The sequence below is a fragment of the Salvelinus sp. IW2-2015 genome, linkage group LG14, assembly GCF_002910315.2.
Source record: "Salvelinus sp. IW2-2015 linkage group LG14, ASM291031v2, whole genome shotgun sequence".
Lineage (NCBI taxonomy): Eukaryota > Metazoa > Chordata > Actinopteri > Salmoniformes > Salmonidae > Salvelinus > Salvelinus sp. IW2-2015.
This window is the reverse complement of record NC_036854.1, coordinates 30,024,025-30,036,757: the sequence shown is the minus strand read 5'-3', so window position 1 is coordinate 30,036,757 and position 12,733 is coordinate 30,024,025. Positions and strand designations below refer to the sequence as shown.

General features: G+C 44.8%; 2 protein-coding genes across 2 annotated transcripts; one reads left to right on the top strand and one right to left on the bottom strand.

Moving 5' to 3' along the window:
• The first annotated feature begins 2,224 nt into the window (after positions 1-2,224).
• On the top strand, positions 2,225-4,595 carry LOC111973136 (brefeldin A-inhibited guanine nucleotide-exchange protein 1). The gene is made up of 2 exons (XM_024000380.1): positions 2,225-2,787; positions 2,916-4,595. Exons 1-2 carry the CDS (start codon positions 2,623-2,625, stop codon positions 3,141-3,143), a joined length of 393 nt encoding a protein of 130 aa, XP_023856148.1. The 5' UTR covers positions 2,225-2,622; the 3' UTR covers positions 3,144-4,595.
• An 831-nt stretch (positions 4,596-5,426) lies between these two features.
• On the bottom strand, positions 5,427-11,090 carry LOC111973135 (centrosome and spindle pole-associated protein 1-like). Its single transcript, XM_024000379.2, has 4 exons — positions 10,426-11,090; positions 9,376-9,500; positions 8,671-8,827; positions 5,427-7,154 (listed from the first exon to the last, which is right to left on the bottom strand). Exons 1-4 carry the CDS (start codon positions 10,445-10,447, stop codon positions 6,937-6,939), a joined length of 522 nt encoding a protein of 173 aa, XP_023856147.1. The 5' UTR covers positions 10,448-11,090; the 3' UTR covers positions 5,427-6,936.
• Between the last annotated feature and the right edge of the window lie 1,643 nt (positions 11,091-12,733).

Sequence of the window (12,733 nt, the reverse complement as noted above, 5' to 3'; positions counted from 1 at the left end):
ACTGAGGCATGTGNAACTGAGGCATGTGTTCATACCACTGGAACTGAGACATGTGTTCATACCACTGGAACTGAGGCATGTGTGCATACCACTGGAACTGAGGCATGTGTTCATGCCACTGGAACTGAGGCAGAGAGGAAAAGGAATAAAGTCTTGTTTAGATGGCCTGCTTGAGGAATAGATGGCCTGCTTGAGGAATAGATGGTCTGAGGAATAGATGGCCTGCTTGGGGAATAGATGAACACCTTGAGGAATAGATGGCCTGCTTGGGGAATAGATGGCCTGCTTGAGGAATAGATGGCCTGCTTGAGGAATAGATGGCCTGCTTGAGGAATAGATGGCCTGCTTGGGGAATAGAAGGCCTGCTTGGGTAATAGATGGCCTGCTTGAGGAATAGATGGCCTCCTTGGGGAATAGATGGCCTGCTTGAGGAATAGATGGACCTAATTGCCACAAATTGAGTGCCCATCCCACCTTTGCACCTCTCATCCTTCATTTCTGGTGTAAAGCCAGTTGTGAGAATAAAAATGACCAGCTAATGCTTTTAGCAGCAGTTACCGGTGCTGACTTTGACAAATGCTATCAGCTTCCTTTTATACACATTCAGTTTCATTTAGGCATAGCTATATTCCACTTTACTTCAATGAGCACCTAATATCACAAATATTTCATTGAGGAAATATACACTGCTCAAAAAAATTAAGGGAACACTAAAATAACACATCCTAGATCTGAATGAATGAAATATTCTTATTAAATACTTTTTTCTTTACATAGTTGAATGTACTGACAACAAAATCACACAAATTATCAATGGAAATCAAATTGATCAACCCATGGAGGTCTGGATTTGAGGTCACACTCAAAATTAAAGTGGAAAACCACACTACAGGCTGATCCAACTTTGATGTAATGTCCTTAAAACAAGTCAAAATGAGGCTCAGTAGTGTGTGTGGCCTCCCTACAATGCCTGGGCATGCTCCTGATGAGGTGGCGGATGGTCTCCTGAGGGATCTCCTCCCAGACCTGGACTAAAGCATCCGCCAATTCCTGGACAGTCTGTGGTGGATGGAGTGAGACATGATGTCCCAGATGTGCTCAATTGGATTCAGGTCTGGGGAATGGGTGGGCCAGTCCATAGCATCAATGCCTTCCTCTTGCAGGAACTGCTGACACACTCCAGCCACATGAGGTCTAGCATCGTCTTGCAACAGTTGAGCTGGCATGCTCCTGATGAGATGCGGATGTCTCCTGAGGGATCTCCCTCCCAGACCTGGACTAAAGCATCCGCCAACTCCTGGACAGTCTGTGGTGCAACGTGGCATTGGTGGATCGAGCGAGACATGATGTCCCAGATGTGCTCAATTGCATTCAGGTCTGGGGAATGGGCGGGCCAGTCCATAGCATAATGCCTTCCTCTTGCAGGAACTGCTGACACACTCCAGCCACATGAGTCTAGCATTGTCTTGCATTAGGAGGAACCCAGGGCCAACCGCACCAGCATATGGTCTCACAAGGGTCTGAGGATCTCATCTCGGTACCTATTGCAGTCAGGCTACCTCTGGCGAGCACATGGAGGGCTGTGCGCCCCCAAAGAAATGCCACCCACCACCATGACTGACCCACCGCCAAACCGGTCATGCTGGAGGATGTTGCAGGCAGTAGAACGTTCTCCACGCGTCTCCAGTCACATTGTGCTCAGTGTGAACCTGCTTTCATCTGTGAAGAGCACAGGGCCCAGTGGCGAATTTGCCAATCTTGGTGTTCTCTGGCAAATGCCAAACGTCCTGCACGTGTTGGGCTGTAAGCACAACCCCCACCTGTGGACGTCAGGACCTCATACCACCTCATGGAGTCTGTTTCTGACCGTTTGAGCAGACACATGCATATTTGTGGCCTGCTGGAGGTCATTTTGCAGGCTCTGGCAGTGCTCCTCCTGCTCCTCTTTCCACAAAGGGGAGGTAGCGGTCCTGCTGCTGGGTTTGTTGCCTCCTACGGCCTCCTACACGTCGCTGATGTACTGGCCTGTCTCCTGGTAGCGCCTCCATGCTCTGGACACTACGCTGACAGACACAGCAAACCTTCTTTGCCACAGCTCGCATTGATGTGCCATCCTGGATGAGCTGCACTACCTGAGCCACTTGTGTGGGTTGTAGACTCCGTCTCATGCTACCACTAGAGTGAAAGCACCGCCAGCATTCAAAAGTGACCAAAACATCAGCCCACAACATAGCAGGGCATGCTAGAGGAGACTGCAGCAGCAAACTGACACACACCACACAACATAGCAGGGCATGCTAGAGGAGACTGCAGCAGCACTGCAGGGTTGATTATGGCAGTGTTCTAAAAGAACTAAACAGATTTGGGAGGTGACTAGGTCATGGAGTGTAGGGGAACTGGAAGATGGGAAAGAGAGGAGGAGGAGGAGGTGGAGGGCTGAAGGGCTGGCAGATGGCGGTTCTGAGGAAAGGTCCAGGGTGAGGGCTAGAGGACAGAGGGAAATGCTGAGGTCATGGCTGCTCCTCTCCCTGTGGCTGGTGTAGAGTCAACTCGTGAAATAAGTCTTGGCGCTAATTAATTAGTGAATCGCATCTTAATTCTGTGTCACTGAACAGTTTTCATATGGCTAATGAGTCATGTTATCATGATCTCTCCCTATTTCCCTCTAGTGTGTGCAGTGAGGCAGTAGCCTACTTCCTGACTCTAACATCAGAGAGCCACAGAGAAGCCTGGACCAACCTGCTCCTCCTCTTCCTCACCAAGGTCCTGAAGATCAGTGACGACAGGGTAAGGATCTCAACCATTAACAACATTGACAGGCCATTGTCAGTGACATGTTCAAGGAGAACTAACCCTGTCTTTGTATGGATATCAATCTGTATGTAGATGTTTTGTCTCTCTCTCTTGGTCCCCAGTTCAAGGCCCATGCGTCCAGGTACTACCTTCTGCTGTGTGAGATCATGCAGATTGATCTTATCCCAGAACTGCGGTCCGTGCTGCGCAAGTTCTACCTACGCATCGGGATCGTGTTCCAGATCGCCCAGCTGCCTGACACCTCCCAGCCGGAACAAGAACCAATGCCAGAACCAGGGCTGGAAGTTGAGGTGGAGAGAGGGGAGGTGGCTGGAGAGGAAGCCCAGTGATGTTGCACTTGTAGCGGGCTAGCACCGAGACCTCTGGATAGGGAACTCTGGAAGTCCTTGCCTTGGGTTTGTCTACAAACCCTTTAGGACTATGGTCTCCCATCCCCCAGGGTACTACAAGGGGTGCATCTGACCAGACTTCACCCCCTCTGGATTTGGCAGTTACCCAGAATCCCCCACTAACGCTACAGGAAACTGCCAGGGATCTCTACTGTGAACCTGACTGGTCATGTGACAGGAAATGCCCCCTCTCATTTCAGAGTAGGTTGAAGTTGCCCCTAGAAACTGATCGAAGGCCAGTTTTTGCATCCCCTTATGGTTAAGGTTAGGATATTGTGAGGTCAAGCTGATCTTAGATCCTATGGACAACTTCTACCCGAAGCCCCTCATATCACTGGAAGAATGGCTTGGCATTGTGTGAAGATCTGATTCTCCAATTCTACTGACGACTGCAGAATAACTATGATTATACAATTGGCCTACCCACCTTTCTGACTCAGAGTCAAATATATTTCAAAAGGTACTGCTTCTTGACATGACTGTATCCTCACAAGCTACTCTTGAGAATGAAATGGCTACACGTACATCATGCAATGCAAATGACAAATATTCAGTAATGTGAAACGTGACATTTCTTACTCAATAATAATTCAGATATTTTCCTGGCTGCACCACTGATGGCTAACGTTAACACCAATAGCCCTGTGGATTAAAAATTAACTACAGAAACGGCGCTTTGTAATGTAATCTCATAACACTGGATTTTATTTCGTTAAATTTTTTTCTGTATTCTGCTGCACTTGATCTTTTTATTGAAGATTTTTGCGATTATTTATTTTGACTGAACCATCTGTCCTGCAGTTTGTAATTGAATGACGACATGGCAGAAAGTTATTCCATTTGATATGTTCTGAGACTTTTTAACTGATAGTCGATAACTGGGACTCCTCCTAAAACTGGAAAAAAGGAGAGCAACTAGGGGCCCGTTCAGGAGGTTCCAACGTTCAAGATAGAAATGTATTGTGTAGATATGATTGTCATATACTACAAGGAATTATCAGCTCTATATACAACATTTCTATCTGCAATGCTTCTGAATAGGCCGCTGGTGTGAGGTGCTTCTGGATCACTGGTCTGTTTCCATGTTTCAAGTTAGTTTCCACTCTGTGTACAAATTTGAATAAATTCATAATATTTAATTTCCTTTTTCTTTTGTTTGGGGACATGCTGTATGTATAGAGTAAATGAAGAATAATGTTAACTGTGCTTTAAAAGAAGACTTGTGAATGGGACGCATTCCTTGCTCACAGATGTAGGAAACAAAATGTATATGGTACAGCAATGTAAAGTTTTCTATGTTGAAAAAAATACTTCTGTACAACTTTCTGTACAAAACTGGTCATCATCCGACATTTTAATCAGGTTATAGGTCAATAAAGTTTTTGAACTTGATTTGTTCGGCCATTTTGATTTGATTGGACTATATGGGTCGTTCCACCAATTCCATGCCTTTAAGAAGTGTGACTTGGTCCACCCCCCAAAAAAATGTTCCATCTAATTTTAACATTCTGTCAAATAGCACATGTTAAACTTCATAAAAAAACAAGTATTCCCATCTCAAGAGGTTAAATAAGTTACTATGATAAGTGCATTTAAAGTAACAGGGTTGATGATTTAATCTTCAAACTGTCATCCTTGATGACTTTAAATGCGTTATCCACGTGTGGTTGTATTGTCAAATAATCTCTTAATCCCTTCGTGACCAGGGGAATGGAAGCTTGTGTGCAACAGGGAGTGGCAATTGAATGCAAGAAAAATAGGAACTTGCTGGGTAACAGGGTTGACGTCATGCGCGACCCGCTCAGTTTTCCAACACAAAACACCAGAAAACAGCCATGATGACTAATGTTCAATGTCACTTTCGAAAACAGTAGTTAAGGAATAGTTTCAACATATTAAAACTAGAGTTCAGTTCACATAACAGGGTTGACCTTAAAATGAGGGACAGATGTATGATGGTGAAATCTTGGGATTAAGTGGGTTGACAGAGGGACATGTCCATCTGCTGAATTTATTACAGAATTATTCAACCCTGCATGTGGTCTATATTAAAAGGGCACTTCATTTAATATAACAGGCTTTTAAAATTCAATATTGGTTCACAATTTCTACTTAAAATATCAAAGGGACACAAAAGACACTCACGAGGAAAGGACTAAGCTTCAAGGACCAGCCTGGACAAAGGCAAGATTATTAAAATAATTTATTTTTAAAACCCTAAATCTTTCTATATATATATATATAATCACATCTTTACTTGATACAAACATTTCAACATCAGATTCACGTTTTAAATATACATTAATTTTGCCAAAGTACATTCAAAAGATTGGCAGACCAGAGCCTAGCCATCATCCATACCGTAGCCCTACTGCAGTATCTCTGAGTGTTGCAGCTCAGGAATTCTTCACTGTCTACTGGCTTCACTCACTGATGCTGCTTGCTCCTCCTCACTACATGGAGCCATTGTAGCTGGAGTACCAGTCTCTTCAGCTAACATTCCACTCCTTGCCAAAGAGACTGGCCATTCGGCAATCTTCAAATATGAACATTATATCATCATTAATGAGCTCAGATGATTTGATCCTGATTTTCTAACCCTCACAGCTATCCTCCAATCACAATGTTTAATGCAAATTAGACTGATAGGAAAACTTCATTCATACATTCGATTGGAAACATTGGGCTTTCTGACGTAACATGTCATTGTAAACAAACATTGGGCTTTCTGACGTAACATGTCATTGTAAACAAACATTGGGCTTTCTGACGTAATATGTCATTGTAAACAAACATTGGGCGCTGGGAGAACAGAGGATTTACGTTTGTTTCATGTTTACCACCAGCCAATGTGATCGCGTCACACCAGAGAAGCTCTCGCCATTCAAACTTCCCCAGCAGTTCATTGTGAACGCTGTAGCCTATTTCATATCCAGCAAGCAAGAGCAAGGCACTTCTTTCCTCAAATATTTATATATTATTTTGAGCAACACAAAATATATATTTTCTATTTCTCAAAATAAGTGACCAAACTATTGTATATTGCTACTGCTGGGACATTGGGCTAGGCTACTGGTTCAAGAGCTATAAAAGCAATACAGAGGATGGAAGAGGGCCCAGTGGAGATGCATGAATTGCGCAAGAAGGGAACAGTGAAGACAGATGTGTAAATTTGAAATGAATCCATAGGCTGAGCTATTAATCCACCAATTTTAATTCTATATGGCGTCAAATTTGCACACACCTCATGTTCCAGAACGTTGTCATGGAAAATATTAATGTTTCCAACTGCGCTGTAAATCCGGCTGCATATTGAACGTTGAGATTGCCCAAAAGGCCAGTCTCTTTGGCAATGACAAGGAGTGGCAAGTAGTGGAATGTTAGCTAGAGACTGGTACCCAGGCTAAAGCCGTTGTATACAGAGACTGAAATATCTCTGCTACTACCGCTCTCATCTCCATTAGGACGTCTCCTCTGGGGGCTGTGTAGATTCAAAATGGATACACATAAGCTACATTCATTTATTTTTTTTCGGAGTAAAAAGCACAAGCATGATGTTTTTTTGCGCTCATCTGATCCCGAGACAGAAATAGCCCATGTAGGGATCGACTGCATATAGAAAATACACCTCTTTGGCTTTGAAATCAAGGGCACAGACTTTAGTCAGAAGTAGTGCACTAGAAAGGGATCCTATGTGTAGATGAGAGGTCAACAGACCTAAAAAGGTCACAGGTCATCCATGGTAGGTGGAGGGCCCGTCCCCGTCCAGGATGTCTCTAGTAACCGGCCTCTCTCTCCGGTTCTGACCAGTCCCTAACCGCTTCAGCGGGTCTGATGTGCCAGGCCGCAGCCAGGGCTCTGTGGCAACCGTCTCCACAGACACACGCCTGTCCGGGTGGTATGGGGTGGACCGCAGCGAGAGGTGGTCCCCTTCGTCGGCTGACAGCCCTCCTGGAGACCAGAGAGCCTTGTCATTCACACAGAAAGACACCTGATGGCCCAATCCTAACGTGAGATACCTAGATCTGCATTTATCATGTAATTTATTTTAGAAAGGAATCTACCAAAAAGCCTCTTATGTTGCAGCAGTGAATGATTTGCAGTTCTTGGTGCGTTAAGGATGAGGACAACCTTGTCCTCTCCCTCTATTCAGTTATATATAGAGCGCAGGAAGCTGCTGAGGGGAGTACACTCATAATAATGATAGCTGGAATGGAGTGAATTAAATGGTATTAAACACATGGAAACTGTGTATTTGATGTGTTCGATACCATTGTATTCATTCCGTTCCAGCCATTACTATGAGCCCATCCAATTAAGGTGCAACCAGCCGCCTGTGATCTATAGCTATGCCATCATGGAACGCTCTGCCACTAGAGGTTACTGTATGACAGTGCCTCTCCTCTTTCTAAAGATCTAGTTTAACCCTGGAATGAGTAGGTGTATCCAAATGTTTGACTCGTAGTGTATATGAATAGTAGTTTTGTTGTCTCTTGGCGTCTTTCCAATATATAAATATTTTAGTAGGTGTGTCAAAAGTTGACACACCTACTCAATCAAGGGTTTTTCTTTATTTTCTACATTGTAAAATAATAGTGAAGCCATCGAAACTATGAAGTCACACATATGAGATCATGAAGTAACCAAAAAAGTACTAAATAAATTTGACCAAGAAGGAGAGTGATGGAGTGCTGCATCAGATGACCTGGCCTCCACAATCACCTGACCTCAACCCAATTGAGATGGTTTGGGATAAGTTGGACCGCAGAGTGAAGGAAAAGCAGCCAACAAGTGCTCAACATAAGTGGGAGCTCCTTCAAGACTGTTGGAAAAGCATTCCTCATGAAGCTAGTTGAGAGAATGCCAAGAAAGTACAAGCTGTCATCAAGGCAAATGGTGGCTACTTTGAAGAATCTCAAATGTAAAATATGATTTGTTTAACACTTTTTTGGTTACTACATGATTCCATGTGTTATTTCATAGTTTGTCTTCACTATTATTTTACAATGTAGAAAATAGTAAAAATAAAGAAAAACCCTGGAATGAGTAGGTGTATCCAAATGTTTGACTTGTAGTGTATATGAATAGTAGTTTTGTTGTCTCTTGGCGTCTTTCCAATATATAAATATTTTTATTTGGGCTCCCGAGTGGCGCAGCGGTTTAAGGCACTGCATCTCAGTGCAAGAGGCGTCACTGCAGTCCCTGGTTCGAATCCAGGCTGCATCACATCCGGCCGTGATTAGGAGTCCAATATGGCGGCGCACAACTGGCCCAGCGTCGCCCGGGTTTGGCCGTCATTGTAAATAAGAATTTGTTCTTAACTGACTTCCCTAGTTAAATAATTATATATTTTTTAAATGTAGAATTGAATGTCCTTGTCTATAACTGTTCTGTACTTTAATGTAATAAAGTAAACCACAAAGACATGTGATGTCAGAGGTCATATGTCACTCCCTGTCGCTCTCACCTGATCTCCAGTCGTGGTCGTTGAAGTCATCCAGTCTGCGGATGCGTCTCTGGTTGCGGTCCTTAACCCCCTCAAGGTTCAGGCTGGCCACAGAGAATAGAGACTGGGCATCCGGTTGGCCCTCGTCATCCCTCTGACCACCGGGAGTCAACATGTCCTGGACCACGACATGGAAACATCACAACATCTCTCAGTACAGCAGGTTACTAAAGATTACGGGTTACTAAAGACTACAGAGAGAATATACACTTGTCCATGACACAAACTGTTCACATCCCTCTTGTTAGCGGAGAGAACATTTTGCAGGTCTTATGTCTTATGTGATATCTGAGTGACTCAACAAAATCGATGGGCTAAAAAATGTTAGCTAACATGGGCTAGTTGATAAACTGGACATTTCTGCAATGACTGACATGAAGAGGAAAAGTGCTGCTGCACTCCCCAGCTTGAACGAATTGAAAGCCTGATCGTGTTCCTTCCGCCCAGAACATGTGTTTGTTCATCTCCCCTTATCTTCTAATTCTAAAACCTAGAAAAGAGGGACGGTTGTGTATTATCTTCACTAGAATCCTTTCCCCAATGCCTGTCTCAAATGGTGGACATGAATGGACTCATTAAAGAGCTGTTGAAGTGGCACTAATTATGTAATGAGGACTCTTCTGAAGCTACAGGCCTTTCTTTCACTCCTCTGGAATAGACTCTTACATCCTCAAAGTCTCTTCTCCTGGCGGGCCTCCTGCTCTCCCTCTCCTGGGCTGAGGGCTGTCTGGACCTCAGGTTAACCTGGGCTTGCGTTGGGGATGGGGACCCTGTGTCACCATTGGGGTAATCTGAGGACACGGCACAGTAACACATTCACAAACAAGCAAGGTTAGATGACTGAATTGCTATTACTCCAAGTCTCTTAAAAATGAACATGCTACAGCAGTGGTAAAAATATGAAGTGAGGGCAATATTTGGGGGTTAACACTATAGCAGCTGCAGCACATTCCCTTCCTACCTTCCTCTCTCAGTCCGGTCTTGCTAAACCCACCATGCAGCTGGCACAGGCTCTCTGCCCTCTCGCAGGACTGGCACCAGCTGTGTAGGTGCCATTGGCTTCACATGTGCCGTGTTGGCACTGGCAGCTACCCAGATCGTGCCCAATGCCCCTCCCCTCAATTGGCTGTATGTGTGTGTGTGTTCATCCCATATCCACTTCATTGTAATACTGTACCCCAATGTATCACTATTCATTTCTTTCCAGTAAGCACATCCTCAGGAGAATATTTGTTCGGTCACCGACAACACCAGGCCACACCTCCTCTAAAAAAACAGGCTGTATGCCCAGCAGGCTCACCAATAAAAACAGGCTGTATGCCCAGCAGGCTCACCAATAAAAACAGGCTGTATGCCCAGCAGGCTCACCAATAAAAACAGGCTGTATGCCCAGCAGGCTCACCAATAAAAGCGCTCTCTGACTCCAATAAACAGACTCTCTGGTGGTCTTGGCCTGGCTTCTCCCTCTGACAGGATAGACACAGAATAACAGCCAGTCAGACACCCAGAAAAACCTCAGTCTGGTTTCCCCAGCCAGGAGCGGCCAGAGGAAGCTGGCTCAGATGTAACAAGAGAACAGTGAACTCACAGGATGATAACGAGGCTGACGCTCCACATACGGCTCAAAGAAGTCTGTCAGGATGGGAGAGACGCATTAAGAACAGTGTGTGTGTGTCTCTCTCTCTGTCTCTCTCTGTCTGTGCGTGCGAGACTGACCTGACTCTTCTCCTCTCCTCATGTTCCTGATCCTGCGTTGTTGCTCCCTGAGCAGAGCCTGCTGCTGGATGTCCAGACTGTGTTCATCACTGGGGGGGTCGGGGTACACATGATGCACCTCCTCACGAGATGCGCTGTCTATAACACACACACACACACACACAGTTTAGTCCAGTTTAGTCCCTGCCTTCAGGATTACCACCTCCTCACGAGATGCACTGTCTATAACACACACAGTTTAGTCCAGCTTGGTCCCTGCCTTCAGGATTACCACCTCCTCACGAGATGCACTGTCTATAACACACACACAGTTTAGTCCAGCTTGGTCCCTGCCTTCAGGATTACCACCTCCTCACGAGATGCACTGTCTATAACACACAGTTTAGTCCAGCTTGGTCCCTGCCTTCAGGATTACCACCTCCTCACCATGACACAGATGTCAGGCAGTGCAGCGGTGGTCATGTGTACGGATGCAGCACTAATGGTGGATGCAGATTAGCCTATCACAGTGGATTTCCTCCCACACCAGACAATCGGAGGGACTCTCTCTGGCCAGTGTCCACTATGATGAGAGGCTAAGCTCTGTATTACAGTATAGGCTCAGCTGCGGCCAAGATTAAACTGATAGTCGACCTCTAATGGAAAACATCCTTTGTCCTCAACCCCTCCATCAGTCTACACTGAGTGTAAAAAACATTAGGAACTTTAGGAGCTCTTTCCATGACAGACTGACCAGGTGAATCCAGGTGAACGCTATAACCCCTTATTGATGTCACTAAATCCACTTCAAATCAGTGTAGATGAAAGGGAGGAGACAGGTTAAAGAAGGATTTTTAAGCCTTGAGACAATTGAGACATGGATTCTGTATGTGCGCCATTCAGAGGGTGAATGGGCAAGACAAAATATTTAAGTGCCTTTGAACGGGGTATGATAAATAGTAGGTGCCAGGTGCACCGGTTTGAGTGTCAAGAACTGCAACGCTGCTAGGTTTTTCACACTCAACAGTTTCCCATGTGTTTCAAGAATGATCCAGCCCCCAGCCAACAAGCATAGAAGTCAACATGGGCCAGCATGCCCTGACAAATCAAGGCTGTTCTGAGGGTAAAAGGGTGTGCAACTCAATAATACGAAGGTGTTCGTAATGTTTTGTACACTCGGTGTATACACTGAGGCAGTGCCATGGGGACTCAGCTACTCTGCAGTCTAGACACTGAGCAGTGAGCTGCAGATGGACTGTAAGGAACATAATTGTTGTGTCAAGACATGACAACCATACTTGAGCATGACTGTACCCCAACTTCTCCGCAAAAGGGAGAGGAAGACATAGGCCGGCTCTGAGGTAGGCCTCTGGAGAGCTATAGTACTGGAGGCAAGAGACGTTCTGCTCACACACAACAGCAATGTGTTTCCACTCACTGGAGTATACACACACTGACGGACTTGCCATTAGGCAGAGGAGGCAATTGCCTCAGGCCTCGAATCAAGGTGCCTCGTAAGCTGGGCATATTATTTTTTTTATATACAAATAAGAAGAGATCTACCATGCTCCACTTGAGGCATAATAAATAAATAATAAAAACAAATCCCCACCCAAATCGGTCTGTTTAAGCTAGAGATGTCTGTATTTTTGTTGACCTTCAGCATCTGAGGTAGAAGGTGGCCGAGCTACAGTGGTGTTTGTCAGACCGGGAGACATCCCGAAGATGCTCATGAAAACGCGAACACAATGGTGATCTCTGTTTTGCTCTCCGTCCCCCACAAGTGCCACGGGACTCGTCTGAAGGTACCGGGCTGAAAATGTAATCTATGTGAATAGGGCATTTCCATGTAAAAGGTATACGGGTAATTACACAGCAAAAACAATAAACATTTCCCGGCGCTTTCTTATGTCTATCAGATATAGGACAGACACTTCAAAACATAATTTGTTTTGATATAATTTTTGACTGTTATTCAATGCATTTCTATGAGCTAACAGCAATAAGGCCAAATTCAATGTTACATCAAATCATTTTTATACTACAGGGGTCCTAAAATTCCAAATAAAACAGCTAAATGATCCTCGGTATGACCATCTTCAAACAATTCCATATGTTAGCTTAATAGAAACCCAGCCCCAGGCCCTTAGACTCTAGGAGGATACAATACGCATTTCTGTAGTAAAAAGACACAGGATACAGTAAGTGCTGCTGATAATATTACCATTGTCGTCAAGGCAAGGGACATGTATGTGTAGCCTATGTATCTGATGCTGTCTGGCTAAAAAGATGATGGTATGTCATACTATTTTGGGCCAGACAGAATCAG